The 17,558-nt window shown below is 46.8% G+C and overlaps 1 protein-coding gene across 3 annotated transcripts in view; it reads right to left on the reverse strand.

The window, feature by feature from the left end:
• Positions 1-17,558, reverse strand: part of LRP4 (LDL receptor related protein 4) — a 98,202-nt gene that overhangs the window by 45,907 nt on the left and 34,737 nt on the right. For all 3 annotated transcript variants that reach the window (XM_068161531.1, XM_068161530.1, XM_068161532.1), the window contains exon 2: positions 1,949-2,095. In XM_068161531.1, coding sequence (XP_068017632.1) covers positions 1,949-2,095 — 147 coding nt within the window. The remainder of the gene's footprint in view (positions 1-1,948; positions 2,096-17,558) is intronic.

Raw genomic sequence — 17,558 nt, forward strand, 5'->3', positions numbered from 1 at the left:
TCGAGGTGCGGCCTAACCAGTGCAGAGTACAGGGGCACAATGACTTCCCTGCTCCTGCTGGCCACACTATTCCTAATGCAGGCCAGGATGCCCTTGGCCTTCTTGGCCACCTGGGCACACTGCTGGCTCATGTTTAGGCAGCTGTCAACCAGCACCCCCAGGTCCCTCTCTCTTTGGCCACTCTCCTGAACAAGAGGTGGAATATTTACCTTTATCAGCCCTCTGTGGATTTTACTTCCACAAATGTGTCAGATTGCTTTCTGAGAGTAGTTGAAATGTCAGACTCAATGTTTTGTCCCAGTCCTACCACACTTGCTTAGCTTAAAAATCTTTGGTGATGGATTTTGTTGAAGTACAAAGCAGACCTTATCAACATGTATCTCTTGTCCAAATTGTTATTGTGTCTTTCACAGCATTCCAGTGTATGCATGAAGTATGACCTTCCCTTATAAACACCATCACACATCACCAGCTCCCCCACAAAAACCAACTGACAAACAAAAAACAGCAAAACACCACATAAAAACACCCTCCCCCCGAAGAAAAAAAATCACCCCCCACCCAAATCCCCTCCCCCTGCCCTAAAAATAATTACATAAAAACCTTTTGCAGTAAGAAGCCAGCAAAAAGCAGTTTCATTACTGGTTATGCCTTACCTCCCCAAGTCCCTTATTCCTGCTCAACTTCTCATTTTTCAGCCTTTACAGTTGAGTACAACCTCCTCTCTCCTGCTCTTTGGAGATTTTAACACTATTTTCTCAGTTCCCAGATCCTCATCACCTCTTTCTTGTTCAAGGCACTTCACTGGATGTAAACATGCAGGCTTTCCTTGCATTTTCTTTGAGTTCAGTTAAGGTCACTTCCTTGCCCAATAACCCTTTCAGTAATCATCTTTACACCAATCTGATCACCTCAGTTTGCAGGTAACCTATTTCTCAAAACCAGATTTTTCACCCAAGGTCTTTCATGTTGCTCACTCTTTCCAAAACTACAAGATACTGAGAAAGAAACAAGTTTTCAGGAAGCTGGGTTGAGATCTCCCACTCTCAAGGAGCAAGAGATTCTCTGAAACAGTATTTCAAACATAAAGAAAGCTCCTTTCCTTAACAGCAGTCAAAAGTGGAAACCAGGGAATGCTACAGAAATTTTCAACAGAGCAAGATGAATTCCTCAACCATGTTCATTGACAGCAGCCTTGCATCTTCAGCTGTAAGGAAACTGGAGGAAGGAGTTCCACCCAGTTTGGCCTTTTTTTCCACTCTTCAACTCTAGCATGGTCAGTGGAATCCAAAATAATGGGAGAAAAGCTTGTCTCAACTCACCTGGATCATGCTAAACCCACTAAGGGTGACACTTCTTAACAGTTCTCACCTAGCTGGGCTCAGCTACACAGACGCTGACACTATGCAGACACAGAGTAGCCGCAAGGTAACTTCTTTCAGCAGATCCCAAGACCAAACAATGTTGGTTATAGCACTTACCTTTCCCTCCCTTCATAAGGCAGCCAGGACAGAAGCTAGAATGTCACTTAAGAGAGCAGACACCCTCAACACCCTTCTTCACACTGTTTACTTATTTTCCATTAATATTTATATCAAACCCATGTAATTTAGCTCACAGGTAGCATTTCTGCAAAGGTAGGAGAAAAGAGCCACTTGTCTCTGCCCCTCCTCTCCCTCCAAAACATTCTTGTCCAACAGCCATCTAAAACCAGATGCAGAAGGCAGAGCTGGGCTTTCACTCTGCTTTATGTGAGTGAACACACTGGCTTTGTTAGGACTCCAAGCACTGAAGTCAGTCAAAAGTATGTTATCTACAGCCCAAGAAATCCAGGCACACAATAAATTCAGTCCACAAAACAGGATGTCCCTGCAACAACAGAGAAGCTCCTGCAGAGAAGTTAAGACATTCACTTTTCAGAGACAGAAGTCAAGAATGGGATTCTTACTGCAGCCATCTTCATCACTGTGGTCCCCACAGTCATTGTCTCCATCACATTGCCACTGAGCAGGGATGCAGGTGCATTCACCAAAAGCACTGACAGCACACGTGAAATGATTACGTCCACAGGAGCATTCAGTGCTACTTGTAACACCTGTAAAGAAACAAAGTAGGGGAAGTATTTTTAACAAATCCATTTATTTCGGGGTAACAGCATTAAATACAAAGTGACATGATAAATTTTCTCCATGTCCACACTGTCTGTACGAGCACATTCTGTTGCAAAGAGAAACATTAACGCCCCTCACACTACTCAAGCGGGAGATCGAGGACCACACAGTTTCCTTGAGTCAGGCTGTTTGAAGGCAACAGCAAAGGGCAACGTGCCAAGAAGAGACTTGGGAATCAGATGAAAAACAACTCAGCAGCTTAGTCCCCATCAGAATCAAGGAATCCCAGTTATTATTATACCCATTTTGTTTTACAAACTCAGTCTTCTACAGCACAGCACTGCCCTCACAACAGAAGGGACAGCAAAGATTCCGCTTCAGAGAGTCCTCTGGAGTCTCCTCCAGACTCTGAGCTTTCTAGAAGCAAACCTTTCATATGTCACTGCTTTAGACATTTCAGTATCCAGTAAAAGAAAAGAAAGAAAAAAACCACCACCAAACCACAACACCCCAACATCTTCCCTTATTTATCTGTAGAGATTGAACTGTGACATTTTCCTGTATGTAACTGACACGTATGAAGAAAGCAAGAGCAAGGGATTTTCAGCTACACAAACTGACCAAGAGAAAGTGCACTCCAAACATCAGCATATAAACTAATAGTAACATTTTTGCCCAGCCTTAAAATTAGCCTAATGAGCTCCCAGCCCTTTCACAGTATCACAGTATCACAGTATCGCTTAGGTTGGAAAGGACCTCGAGGATCATCGAGTCCAACCTATCAATACAGACCCCATGACTAGAACATGGCACCAAGTGCCACGTCGAATCTCCCCTTGAACGCCTCCAGGGTCGATGACTCAACCACCTCCCTGGGCAACCCGTTCCAATGACGAATGACTCGCTCGGTGAAGAACTTCCTCCTCACCTCGAGTCTAAACCTCCCCTGGCGCAGCTTGAGACTGTGTCCTCTTGTTCTGGTGCTGGTTGCCTGGGAGAAGAGACCAACCCCTACCTGGCTACAACCACCCTTCAGGTAGTTGTAGAGGGCAATGAGGTCACCCCTGAGCCTCCTCTTCTCCAGGCTAAACAATCCCAGCTCCCTCAGCCTCTCCTCATAGGGCTTGTGCTCAAGGCCTCTCCCCAGCCTTGTTGCCCTTCTCTGGACACGTTCAAGTGTTTCGATGTCCTTCTTAAACTGAGGGGCCCAGAACTGGACACAGGACTCAAGGTGCGGCCTAACCAAAGCAGAGTACAGGGGCACTATGACCTCCCTGCTCCTGCTGGCCACACCATTCCTAATGCAGGCCAGGATGCTATTGGCCCTGCTGGCCACCTGGGCACACCGTTGGCTCATATTCAGGTGGCTGTCGATCAGCACCCCCAGGTCCCTCTCTGTTTGGCAGCTCTCAGCCACTCCGACCCCAGCCTGTAGCTCTGCATGGGATTGCCGTAGCCAAAGTGCAGCACTCGGCACTTGGACTTGTTGAATGCCATCCCATTGGACTCTGCCCATCTGACCAGTCGGTCGAGGTCCCTCTGCAGAGCCTTTCTACCCTCTAACTGACTAACATCTGCTCCTAACTTTGTGTCATCTGCAAACTTGCTGATGACTGACTCGACCCCTTCATCCAGATCATCGACGAATATGTTGAAGAGGACAGGGCCCAGCACTGATCCCTGGGGCACACCACTGGTGACTGGTCGCCAGCTGGATGTGGCACCGTTCACCACCACTCTCTGGGCCCGGCCCTCCAGCCAGTTCCTAACCCAGCACAGAGTGTAATGGTCCAATCCACAGGCTGACAGCTTAGCCAGCAGTTTGCTGTGGGGGACGGTGTCAAAGGCCTTGCTGCAGTCCAGGCAGACCACATCCACAGGCCTCCCCACATCCACCAGGCAGGTCACCTGATCATAGAAAGAGATCAGGTTGGAGAGGCAGGATCTGCCCTTCCTGAATCCATGTTGGCTGGACCTGAGCCCTTGGCCATCCTTCAGGTGCGCAGTTATTGCTGCCAGGATAATCTGCTCCATCATTTTCCCTGGCACTGAGGTCAGGCTGACTGGCCTGGAGTTTCCGGGTTCCTCCATCCGACCCTTCTTGTGGATGGGGACCACGTTGGCCAGTTTCCAGTCATCTGGGACCTCACCTGGGAGCCAGGACTGGAGGAAAATGATGGAGAGTGGCCTAGCTAGCACATCCGCCAGCTCTCTCAGCACCCTAGCATGGATCCCACCTGGTCCCATGGACTTGTGAATATCCAAGTGGCTCAGCAGGTCCCGAACTAATTCCTCATGGATTTCCGGGGCATTACACTGCTCCCCGACCCCATCGCCCAGCTCAGGAGGCTTCTTCTCCTTCCCCCCCCTACAGAACAACACTGCACAACATCAGGCTCTCACCCCTGTGCAAACTCAAATATTTATGGTATTATCCCACATATTGTCTCAATAAATCTCTCCCTTAAGAGTGGACAGGCTATAGCCCACCTCTTGCAAAGAAGGAGGTCATCCCTGAACTTCTGTCTGACATTAACTAGGTAATCTATATAATCAATATCACTGTTAAACAAATGATTATTCTATCAATCAACTACCCCCTCAGGCTAGTCTGTGACTGGATTCTCTTTGCATAGTTCCTTTTCTCTGCAAAGCAAACAAACAAAGCTCTCAGATTAAACAACAGATCATAAAGAAGTACACAGGTATCTGCCCCAAGTGGTAGTTATAGACTGAACTATTGGTGGACTTTTTCATCTTATTTGTTACACCTAGTGGATCTGTGATGAACCATGAGCTGCAGCAACCTAAGAAAAGAGCCTCATCATTTCCTTATTTTCCATTCCAACTGAGAAAAGCAGTGTCTGAAAAATTTCAGGTAACTATTCTATAACTCTCTCAAGAGAATTCTCTCCAGCAAAGGCATCAACTCCTGCATGTTAAGCTAAGATTCAGGTTTAAATGGGATGCTCAGTATCACAGTATCAGCAAGGTTGGAAGAGACCTCAAAGATCATCGAGTCCAACCTGTCACCACAGACCTCATGACTAGACCATGGCACCAAGTGCCACGTCCAATCCCCTCTGCAACACCTCCAGGGATGGTGACTCCACCACCTCCCTGGGCAGCACATCCTAATGACGAATGACTCTCTCAGTGAAGAACTTTCTCCTCACCTCGAGCTTAAACCTCCCCTGGTGCAGCTTGAGACTGTGTCCCCTTGTTCTGGTGCTGCTTGCCTGGGAGAAGAGACAAACCCCTTCCTGGCTACAACCCCCCTTCAGGTAGTTGTAGAGAGCAATGAGGTCGCCCCTGAGCTGCCTCTTCTCCAGGCTAAACAACCCCAGCTCCCTCAGCCTCTCCTCATAGGGTTTGTGCTCAAGGCCTCTCCCCAGCCTTGTTGCCCTTCTCTGGACACGTTCAAGTGTCTCAATGTCCTTGTTAAACTGAGGGGCCCCGAACTGGACACAGTACTCAAGGTGAAGTACTCAAGCCAGTTTAGGACGAAACATCTTCTGATGTTGCCTCCCTCTATTTAGAAAGGCAGAACAAGCTCTATATTGTATCTAAATTCCTTTCTCCCAAGTATTTTTTCTACCATTATCCTCAAGAGTATCCCAAAGTATTTATCCCAGATAAATACTTAAGCTTAAGCTCCAATACTTGGAGTGCAAGACAATGACCATCATCACCAGAAAAAACAATATGAAAGTACTAGCAATATTGCTCCAGCTCCACCATGTCTTTGGGTAGCTTCAGCAACAGCAAAGTATCATAGTATCAGTCAGGGTTGGAAGGGACCACAAGGATCAGCTAGTTCCAACCCCCCTGCCATGGGCAGGGACACCCCACACTAGATCAGCCTGGCCACAGCCTCATCCAGCCTGGGCTTAAACACCTCCAGGGACAGGGCCTCAACCACCTCCCTGGACAACCCATTCCAGGGCTTCACCACTCTCATGGGGAAGAACTTCCTCCTCACATCCAGCCTGAATCTCCCCACCTCCAGCTTCATTCCATTCCCCCTAGTCCTATCACTACCTGAGATCCTGAGAAGTCCCTCCCCAGCCTTCTTGTAGGCCCCCTTCAGACACTGGAAGGCCAAGGATCAAACATCAAGACAACCAATTCTCTAACTAAGGGAATATATTTAATAATTTATTTCTGGGTAAACACAATGAGAGAGTTGGAGGAAAAAAGTAAACATAAGTTCTTTTAGCTCCTGAACAGCAGCATGAAAGCACAGCTCTGCAACAGCAGAGACTGAATTAGTGCAGCTGTGCCAGTCTGCAAACTGCAATTTAATTTGCTGCATTGTCAAACACATGGTTATCTTCAAAAGCTGCTACTAATATCAAGTTTATATACACATATATACACATACATACACATGTATTAAATCTGTTCTTCCCACCTCATTAAAGCTGCTGTGTCCAATCACCTCCAGCTTGTGTTTTTACCATGCTATAGAAGCCGTTGGAAGCTGAAGGATATGTTATGACCCAGATACCAACACACTCTCCTATGCATTAGCTGTAGTACTATTATGTAAGCACACTCTGCTTAACTAGTCCAGAATACCACCTTTGTGAATCTAATGCTTTATGATTTGTAACCTTTAAGGGTAACTAACCTCCTAGTCATTAGAACAATGCATTCTATAAACCATGGTTTACCCTGGTTTTACACTTGGGCAAGTAAAGCACATTGTTCAGCGAGCACACTAATTCCAACCTCTAAACAGCATGAGAAGAACCAATCCTGGATGATTGTGGTAGTTTTAGGCTATGCCTTTGAAATTCAGTTACAGACTCTAAGCAGAAGAGTAGAAAAATACAAATACCCACCACAGTGATTAAAAGTAAAAAGAACAGGTTGAATGACACCTTGGACCCCCTGCATACAGCAGGGGGTTTCTCAATCATTTCCCTGTGGATAGTATTTCATCCTTGCTGTCCCATGATTATTTCTCAGTGCTCAGAGCTCCAGTGACACTACCCTCTCACAGTCAAGGGGCACAGAGGATAAAGATGAGAAGCATGTTTTCTCCTTCTCCCTCACAGAGAAGATGAAGTAGTGCATTGGGTGCAAGAAGCCTCAACTGAAGAATTATTCTTTAACATCCAGCTCTAATTAAAGGCTAGGAGCATGAGACAGAAGGCTAACCAAGCATGCACATAAACCTCCAGTATCACATTTCAGTCCCAGGAACAGGACTGAAGAGAGCACTTGCTGTTCAGGCAACTGGACCAACAATCAAAGCAGACCTGTCTACTTACACTAGGCACATTCTTCTGGAGCAGGAACAATAAGAGGTGCCTCTGGGCTTAGCCATGACAAACATTTATCCCTAAACTTCTCATCACATGGCAGGCCAGGCCGTTTCACCAACCTTCTGTATTCAAAAATCATTTCACTTATGCAGGAGGCAAAATCTTGGCACATTTTTTACACTGTGATATATATATATATATATATATGTACACACACATATACATACACAAAAATCAATACACAAAAGCACAATAGAAGTACTGCCAGGTGCTGAGCTGACAGCTCTCAACTTTCCCAGTCTTTCTTGATACCTCATGTGATCACTACACAAGTTTCCTTGTCTTTGACTTGCTCATAGGATCATAGTATCATTCAGGGTTGGAAGGGACCACAAGGATCAGCTAGTTTCAACCCCCCTGCCATGGGCAGGGACACCCCACACTAGATCAGCCTGGCCAGAGCCTCATCCAGCCTGGGCTTAAACACCTCCAGCAACAGGGCCTCGACCACCTCCCTGGACAACCCATTCCAGGGTTTCACCACTCTCATGGGGAAGAACCTCCTCCTCACATCCAGCCTGAATCTCCCCACCTCCAGCTTCATTCCATTCCCCCTAGTCCTAGCACTACCTGAGATCCTGAGAAGTTCTTCCCCAGCCTTCCTGTAGGCCCCCTTCAGATACTGGAAGGCCACAATGAGGTCACCTGGGAGCCTTCTCTTCTCCAGACTGAACAGCCCCAACTCCTTCAGTCTGTCCTCATAGGAGAGGTGCTCCAGCCCTCTGAGCATCCTCCTGGCCCTTCTCTGGACACCTTCCAGCACCTCCACATCCCTCTTGTAATAGGGGCTCCAGAACTGGACACAGTACTCCAAGCAACCAAAAAGCCATCTTCACTGTCGGTAGTCTGGGTCTGTCCAGATGCTACAGCAGCAGGATCCAGTAACCAAACAGTTTTCATAGCAAATTGTTATACAAACTGCCTTCAGATTCTAAAAACAGGAAATCAGTCTAAACACAAGCCTCATACTTAACATCTGCCATCACCTTAAGTTTAGCATGGTATGCTCAATTTCTTCAGATTCTTTCCAGATACTCTCCTCATCTTCATGTTCAGCTAACAAATTAAATGTCCCCTGAGGAAGGGTGGGGGTTTTCTTCCCCCCCAGGTCTCACCCTTAAAAAGATAGTTAGGGTTTTTGAAATGTTATGTCTAAAGCTGGCAAAACAGTCATGTCATTTCTGACTGAAAAGCATATGTCAGTAATCATCTTCTTGTTCCTGCACTTAAACAATATTTTGCTACTCTGGTTGTTGGCTTTCCCCCACCCCCAGCACCTCTTCATTAGGCCTAATAATATAGGCCATACAGAAAATGCTAATACACAAAAGCTTCATTTTGTTGATGAGGACGCTAGGAACCCTCAGAGCTATTACATAACAGCCCTGTAATTGCTAGAGATTCATAGAAACATTGACATTACAAAGGAAGATTAAGTAGACAGAATAATTACCAAACTCAACTCTGTAGCCTTTCTTTTGTTAGAGAGGGCAGATTTCTAAGAGACATAAAAGACTGTTTCTTTTAGGTCCTGACGCTATGCTTCTTCCCAAAAGGAGAGAGATTAATTCTATTTTCAGTAAGAATAAGGACAGATGGCAGCTCTTACCACTATTTTGACACAATTCAACCTTTTACAGGCTGCTGCTTCAACATGGAATCATTTAACAGCCCAGGTTGAAATGGACCTTGAAAGACCACCTGGTCCAAACTGTTGTGGGGTAAAGGAGCCTACATGAGATTATCACAGTATCACCAAGGTTGGAAAAGACCTCAAAGATCGAGTCCAACCTGTCACCACAGACCTCATGACTAAACCATGGCACCAAGTGCCACATCCAATCCCCTCTTGAATGCCTCCAGGGATGGGGACTCCACCACCTCCCTGGGCAGCACATTCCAATGACCAATGACTCGCTCTGTGAAGAACTTTCTCCTCACCTCCAGCCTAAACTTCCCCGGCACAGCTTGAGACTGTGTCCCCTTGTCCTGGTGCTGGTTGCCTGGGAGAAGAGACCAACCCCTTCCTGGCTACAACCTCCCTTCAGGTAGTTGTAGAGAGCAATGAGGTCTCCCCTGAGCCTCCTCTTCTCCAGGCTAAACAATCCCAGCTCCCTCAGCCTCTCCTCATAGGGCTGTGCTCAAGGCCTCTCCCCAGCCTTGTTGCCCTTCTCTGGACACGTTCAAGTGTCTCAATGTCCTTCTTAAACTGAGGGGCCCAGAACTGGACACAGGACTCAAGGTGTGGCCTAACCAGTGACTTCCCTGCTCCTGCTGACCACACTATTCTTGATTCAATGCAATGCAGAGATACTTCTGCAGTGTCAGAGACACAATGAAAAAGATGACAGCACCAGCTTTTACAGCTCTAATCCTACCATACAAAAACCCCTGGCAGAGGACAGAAGGTAGAAGAGGATATTGAAGAGGTGTGAAAACACAGTACGACTATTTGACAGTTACAGAAACAAAGATGAAAAATCCCAGGATTGTGTAGGACAACTGGAACATGAGTAACAGAAGTAAAATGTGAGAAAGAAAGTCCTAGTAGTGACAGACATTAGGCTGTGGGGTTTTTTTTTCCCCCAGGGGAATTGTAGAAGACTAACCCTAGAAGCATTCTTTGACATATCTGCACTAAGCATCTGAATACCTTGCCCTGGCTTCAACAGATGCACTTCATTTTCAGAACCCATGAACTGTATTTTAGGAACCCATGAACACCTGACTGCCTAGTCTTGGTTAAAATTAGTGAATTCCGTGGCACAGCCTTGACAGCCTCTTTAACATCTTGCACCCCTGCTTTTAAAAGGTTTGTGTCAGATAGCATTTTTCTCCTTCTCCACTTCCAGGCCAGGTTCACTTCTGCATTCCCATCGCATGCACACCTTGATGAGGGCAGACCTTGGATGTTTCAGATGGCTTTGAACATAATTTAGTTGATAAGTTTTCCTTCTTCATCCAGCACTTCCCTGAGTGTTTCTGTTGCAAAAAAAGAGTTCAGCTTTCTTTGCTTGCCTATCTTGAGGGGAAAAGGAAAATTTTGGATTCCTCTCTCTTACCCAAATAGCAGTTTCCACTGAAAGAAAAGTACAGTTAATCCAGCTTTAGAAGAGGCATTTGCTGACCATTGTTTAAGCCCAGAGCTCTGCTGGCAGACACAGCAAAGGCAACATTACAGCACAACAGTCTGATGTCAAAAAGGGCACCACACACTGATAAAAGTCAGAGTTTTCTTTTTTTTCCCCCCCTCCCATTAGGAGGCATCCAAAGCAGTTCTGAAATGTTTCAGTTTTATTTGAGGGAGAATATGATAGTGGTAAGGCTCTAACTAAACAAATAAATTTAATGAAAACCAAGTTGATCCACACCAACCACAGAAGAGGTTGAGGATGATGTCATTTTTTGGTAATTGAGTACTGTGCTTACTTCAGTGATCTCCAAGTGAGGATGGAAGTTTCCCAAGCTTAGAGGTTACCCTCGCAGTTTGCAAAAGCAGGGATGCCTCAGTCCAGCGCCAGCAGAGTGCAGAGGGACCTCGACCGACTGGACAGATGGGCAGAGTCCAATGGGATGGCATTCAACAAGTCCAAGTGCCGAGTGCTGCACTTTGGCTACGGCAATCCCATGCAGAGCTACAGGCTGGGGTCAGAGTGGCTGAGACCTCCCAAACAGAGAGGGACCTGGGGGGGCTGATCGACAGCCACCTGAATATGAGCCAGCAGTGTGCCCAGGTGGCCAAGAGGGCCAATGGCATCCTGGCCTGCATTAGGAATAGTGTGGTCAGCAGGAGCAGGGAAGTCATTGTGCCCCTGTACTCTGCATTGGTTAGGCCACACCTTGAGTCCTGTGTCCAGTTCTGGGCCCCTCAGTTTAAGAAGGACATTGAAACACTTGAACATGTCCAGACAAGGGCAACAAGGCTGGGGAGAGGCCTTGAACACAAGCCCTATGAGGAGAGGCTGAGGGAGCTGGGATTGTTTAGCCTGGAGAAGAGGAGGCTCAGGGGTGACCTGATTGCCCTCTACAACTGCCTGAAAGGTGGTTGTGGCCGGGAAGGGGTTGGTCTCTTCTCTCTAGCAACCAGCACCAGAACAATGGGACACAGTCTCAAGCTGCACCAGGGGAGGTTTAGACTCGAGGTGAGGAGAAAGTTCTTCACTGAGCGAGTCATTCATCACTGGAATGTGCTGCCCAGGGAGGTGGTTGAGTCATCGATCCTGGAGGCGTTCAAGAGGAGATTGGACGTGGCACTTGGTGCCATGGTCTAGTCATGGGGTCTGTGTTGATAGGTTGGACTTGATGATCCTCGAGGTCCTTTCCAACCTAAGTTATACTGTGATACTGTGAGCTGGTTCCCAATAATACACTCTGCTGAACAAAGTTCCAGGGAGAGGCCAACTATCAAGCACAACTACAGTATCACCAAGGTTGGAGGAGACCTCAAAGATCATCAAGTCCAACCTGTCACCACAGACCTCATGACTAACCCATGGCACCAAGTGCCACGTCCAATCCCCTCTTGAACACCTCCAGGGATGGGGACTCCACCACCTACCCTCAGTTCTCTTATTAAACTGCACAACTACACAGATTAGGCCTGGAAAATGTTACATTTCATATAACCACAAAAAGAAGTATAAGGAACAGAAATTCCACAGGGCATCTCTTAATTAGGACCTAAGAAAAAATAAGAAAGCAACTAAAGTGCAAACTGAGTTAGTACTTGGTGCAATGGGTATATGCAGAGGACTGAGCAAGACTCAAACAGAAGCTGTGTTTTCAGAAACATGGCAAGAGATACAAGGCCTTTAAAACTATGTTTGAATCTCTGTGGCCCAGTTCTGATCCCACTGAATCAAGACTGCCAACCCCACTGAAAACTGCACCCTGCATCCCAGGAATAGAAAAGTATTCATAGAAACAACTACTGAAAAGGAATACTGAAGGAGGATTTGAACACAAAACGACTCAAGGATCAAGAAGCAACTGCTGTAATTCCTTCTCCCAAATTCAAGTCCTAAACCTTGCAATAAACAATGTGACTACAACTGAAGTCTCCAGATACTCATCCCAACTCTATCCATATCTTCTACAGTGTTTGACAAAATTCCTTCTTGAAGGACAAAATTTCCCTCTTGAAGTGGGAAAACTGTTATTATATCAGGGCAGTGTATTAAGGCTTCATGTGTTTCTATGCATATTTGTATAAAAGTAGAATAGAATTAACCAGGTTGGAAAAGACCTTTGAGATCATCGAATTCAACCTATCACCCAACACCATCTAATCAACTGAACCATGACACCAAGCACCCCATCCAGTCTCCTCTTAAATAGCTCCAGTGATGGTGACTCCACCACCTCCCTGGGCAACACATTACAATGACCAATCTCTCTTTCTGTGAAGAACTTCTTCCTAACATCCAACCTAAACCTCCCCTGGTGCAGCTTGAGACTGTGTCCTCTTGTTCTGGTGCTGGGTGCCTGAGAGAAGAGACCAGCCTCCACCTGGCTACAACCTCCCTTCAGGTAGTTGTAGGGAGCAATAAGGTGCAGCTGAAGGGGCAGTATTATTGCCATGAAATCCTAGTCAAAAACTAATTCAAATGGGCTGGGCTACCAGCCCACACAGATCAAAAAAATCAGCTGAAGGACCATAACAGATAGTGAGGAATGGCAGCAAATCAAGCTGCAGAGGGTAGAGACAGCTAGCAGGTATCTTAGGGATCAGCATTAGCTCCAACCCCATTAAATAGCCTCATTATGATCTGGAAGAAAAAACAAGTATCATGTTCAGGGAGCCTACAAATGATACCAAAAAAGGAAATACTATTCTGCCAACACCACAAAGGAAAAACAAATAATATAGCAGGGACCTTAGGAGAACAGATTATGGGCAGGAAATTAAGATTGGATCTTTACTTCTAATTTTTTTTCATTTTTATTTTTTTATTAAAAGCTGGTGCATCTGGTGGAAAGTGATTTGAAACAGATACTCAAAAGGACACAAAAAAAACCCAAACTTGGATGCCTGGAAAAATGAAGGAGCAATAATAAAAGACAAGATAGCCATTCCTTTTAGTTACGACACAGTGTGTCCACAGAAGGGCAACAAAGCTGGGGAGGGGCCTGGAGCACAAGCCCTATAAGGAGAGGCTGAGGGAGCTGGGGTTGTTTAGCCTGGAGAAGAGGAGGCTCAGGGGAGACCTCATTGCTGTCTACAACTACAGCCAGCAGTGTGCCCAGGTGGCCAAGAAGGCCAACAGCATCCTGGCCTGCATTAGGAATAGTGTGGCCAGCAGGAGCAGGGAAGTCATTGTGCCCTGTACTCTGCATTGGTTAGGCCACACCTTGAGTCCTGTGTCCAGTTCTGGGCCCCTCAGTTTAAGGAGGACATTGAGACACTTGAACATGTCCAGAGAAGGGCGACAGGGCTGGGGAGAGGCCTTGAGCACAGCCCTGTGAGGAAAGGCTGAGGGAGCTGGGGTTGTTTAGCCTGGAGAAGAGGAGGCTCAGGGGAGACCTTATTGCTGTCTACAACTACCTGAAGGGAGGTTGTAGCCAGGAGGGGGTTGGTCTCTTCTCCCAGGCAAACAGCATCAGAACAAGAGGACACAGTCTCAAGCTGTGCCAGGGGAAGTTGAGGCTGGAGGTGAGGAGAAAGTTCTTCACCAAGAGAGTCATTCGTCATTGGAATGTGCTGCCCAGGGAGGTGGTGGAGTCGCCATCCCTGGAGGTGTTGCAGAGGGGATTGGATGTGGCACTTGGTGCCATGGTTTAGTCATGAGGTCTGTGGTGACAGGTTGGACTTGATGATCTTGGAGGACTCTTCCAACTTGGCTGATTCTGTGATTCTGTAATATGGCAGCCAAATCCCCAACTTTAGGCTAAAAATGCATGTGTCACACAGAGAAGACACATTCTACCCATGCAGTAGTGAAGTATGAGATTGAACTCCATGCTGAGACTGATACAGTGAGAACTAACATGTTCTAACCATAGCAACAAAATGTTTACCAAGGTGTGTTAAGGCACACTGCTGCCTTAACAGATTCTGTTTGAACCCTGAACCAGCATAGCTTTTTCTCCCCTCTCCTATTTATTTCTTTAACTCAGGCAAAAGGCAATGATTTACCAATTCTGTACTTTTTTCTTTTTCTTCTTCTTCTAACAAGGACTTCCATTAACCCTGACATCTCAGTTGCCTATGAAAATGACTCCTGGTGGACAACCCATGAAATCCCAGTACAGTAACCAAAATCTCAGCCCAAATATTCTGTCCAAAGGCAGACAAGAAATATCAGGTTGATGATAACTATTTCCAAGTAGCTGAGGAATTCTATCAAGCAAGGCCAGGCAAGAGAAAGTCTTATCTGAGGCTTTTCCTTCCAGTCCTCTCTTCAGATTCCTCTGCAGCTCTTTCCTGGTGACATCAGAATTACTCTAAGAACCTGGTAAAACTTCTCAAGTGTTTTCCAGATCATCATTTAACTGAAATATCACCATACTGCTTTGCTTTCTGCACATTTAATTGCCATTAAATGGCTAATGTTCCACTTTCCCTAGCACCAAAGATCCCTCAAGCACTTGCAGCTGGCAGATGAATCAAAACTGCAGGTTTTTGCAGAATCACAGGATCACCCAGGTTGGAAAAGACCTCAGAGATCATCAAGTCCAACCTATCACTCAATAGCTAACCTGTACCTCTGCATGTCTGCCAATCACTGCTATCAAAAAAGAAATCAACTGGCTTGCTGGCTGCACCCAAAGAGTGGCTGTCCATGGCTCCATGTCCCAGTGGAGGCCAGGGACAAGCAGAGTCCCTCAGGGATCAGTCCTGGGACCAGGCTTGTTCAACATCTTTGTGGGTGCCATGGACAGTGGCATTGAGTGCACCCTCAGCAAGTTTGCTGATGACACCAAGCTGTGTGGTGCAGCAGACAGCTGGAGGGAAGGGAGGCCATCCAGAGGGACCTGGACAGGCTGGAGAGGTGGGCACAAGCCAACCTCATGAGGTTCAACAAGACCAAGGGCAGTGTCCTGCATCTGGGTCGAGGCAATCCCAGGCACAAATCCAGGCAGGGCAGTGACTGGCTGGAAAGCAGCCCTGAGGAGAGAGACTTGGGGGTGCTGGTGGACGAGAAGCTCAACAGGAGCTCTCAGTGTGCACTTGCAGCCTGCAAAGCCAATCAGATCCTGGGCTGCATCAGGAGAAGTGTGGCCAGCAGGTCAAGGGAGGTGATTCTCCCCCTCTACTCAGCCCTGGTGAGACCCCACCTGGAGTACTGTGTCCAGTTCTGGAGCCCCTATTACAAGAGGGATGTGGAGGTGCTGGAGCGTGTCCAGAGAAGGGCCACGAGGATGTTCAGAGGGCTGGAGCACCTCTCCTGTGAGGACAGACTGAAGGAGTTGGGGCTGTTCAGTCTGCAGAAGAGAAGGCTCCCAGGTGACCTCATTGTGGCCTTCCAGTATCTGAAGGGGGCCTACAGGAAGGCTGGGGAGGGACTTCTCAGGATCTCAGGTAGTGATAGGACTAGGGGGAATGGAATGAAGCGGGAGGTGGGGAGATTCAGGCTAGATGTGAGGAGGAGGTTCTTCCTCATGAGAGTGGTGAAGCTCTGGAATGGGTTGTCCAGGGAGGTGGTTGGGGCCCCGTCCCTGGAGGTGTTTAAGCCCAGGCTGGATGAGGCTCTGGCCAGGCTGATGTAGTGTGGGGTGTCCCTGCCCATGGCAGGGGGGTTGGAATTAGCTGATCCTTGTGGTCCCTTCCAACCCTGAATGATACTATGACACTATGATACTCATCAGCCTTGTGTTGGTCTGCTTCAGGTATCATGTCCAATGTCATTAGAACAGACATCTTTTACAAAGGACTTTGAGCTTTCAAAAGACCACAGTTGAAGACCAATGGTTCTCCCATTGTCTCTACAACCATGTTCAAAAACATTAAAGAGGGAGCATCTGCCTTCAACAGGCTCTTGGTAAAACAAGCAAGGAAAAAAGGGACAGAAAAGCTGCAGCAAACCATCTCTGACATCCTGTTTCTCACCTCCAAGGCCCCTCATGGGAGGAGATTCAGGCTCCTAAATCCTTTTAATTCATGTACTTACATTTTCTCTGGAGTAATCCATCTTTCCTACACAGAAAGTTGGATTTGAAGGAACAAGAACATTATGCTTCCCCCATTTTGAAATTTTCTTCCCTTCAGATCTGCCATTTCATTGTGTGTAGATTTTACCTCTTAAGCAGAGAGCATTTCATCCATATTGTACTATGAAGTTCGCAGTGATAGCTGAAGGATGCCATCAAGAAGCATGCTTTGCTGATTTTAGCCTGGAGGGGCATTTCCTTATGCAGCTGCAAGCTTCTGTGCAACTGCACATTAATAGAGAACTACAACAAAGAGTCCAAGGGACAGATATAAAGTGCTCAGAATTATTTGACACAGAAGACCACTCCACTCAAGCCCATGAAACAGAAAGGAAACACCACTCAGAAACAGACTGAATAATAAAAGGTTGCTGCTGCATAACAGCACTCAGAAATACCACCAACCACTCTGCAGCAGGGCAGCTATGTTTAGCTGGGCAACCAGTACCTGGCAGGCAGAACTACGTGACTCAAACCCTTTCAGAACACACAGGTGCTAAACAAACACTTTAAAATACCACCTTAAGCTGACATCATGATTTGCAAGAATTAGTCACCTCAGCAACACCAGACATGTAACTTTCCATTTCTTCCCCTGCTGTGTGGCGGGTTTTATTTCCAAAACCACACACTAATAACCTCTATCTTTTCCTGGCCCCTGAGGGTTGTGATCAACTTCCCAGGAACTGCAGAGGAGAGAATGGCACAACAGCAGAAATGTTACTGTGCGACCTTCGTGATACCAAACAATTCCTAAGTGCCAGCTAGAGAAGTAGCTTGCTGCTCTAAAGAGATAATCACAGTATCACAAAGGTTGGAAGAGGCCTCAAAGATCATCAAGTCCAACCTGTCACCACAGACCTCATGACTAGACCATGGCACCAAGTGCCACATCCAATCCCCTCTTGAACACCTCCAGGGATGGTGACTCCACCACCTTCCTGGGCAGCACATTCCAACGGCT

The sequence above is a fragment of the Melanerpes formicivorus genome, unplaced genomic scaffold (assembly GCF_026170545.1).
Source record: "Melanerpes formicivorus ecotype bairdi unplaced genomic scaffold, bMelFor1.0.p_v2 SCAF_58, whole genome shotgun sequence".
Classification (NCBI taxonomy): domain Eukaryota; kingdom Metazoa; phylum Chordata; class Aves; order Piciformes; family Picidae; genus Melanerpes; species Melanerpes formicivorus.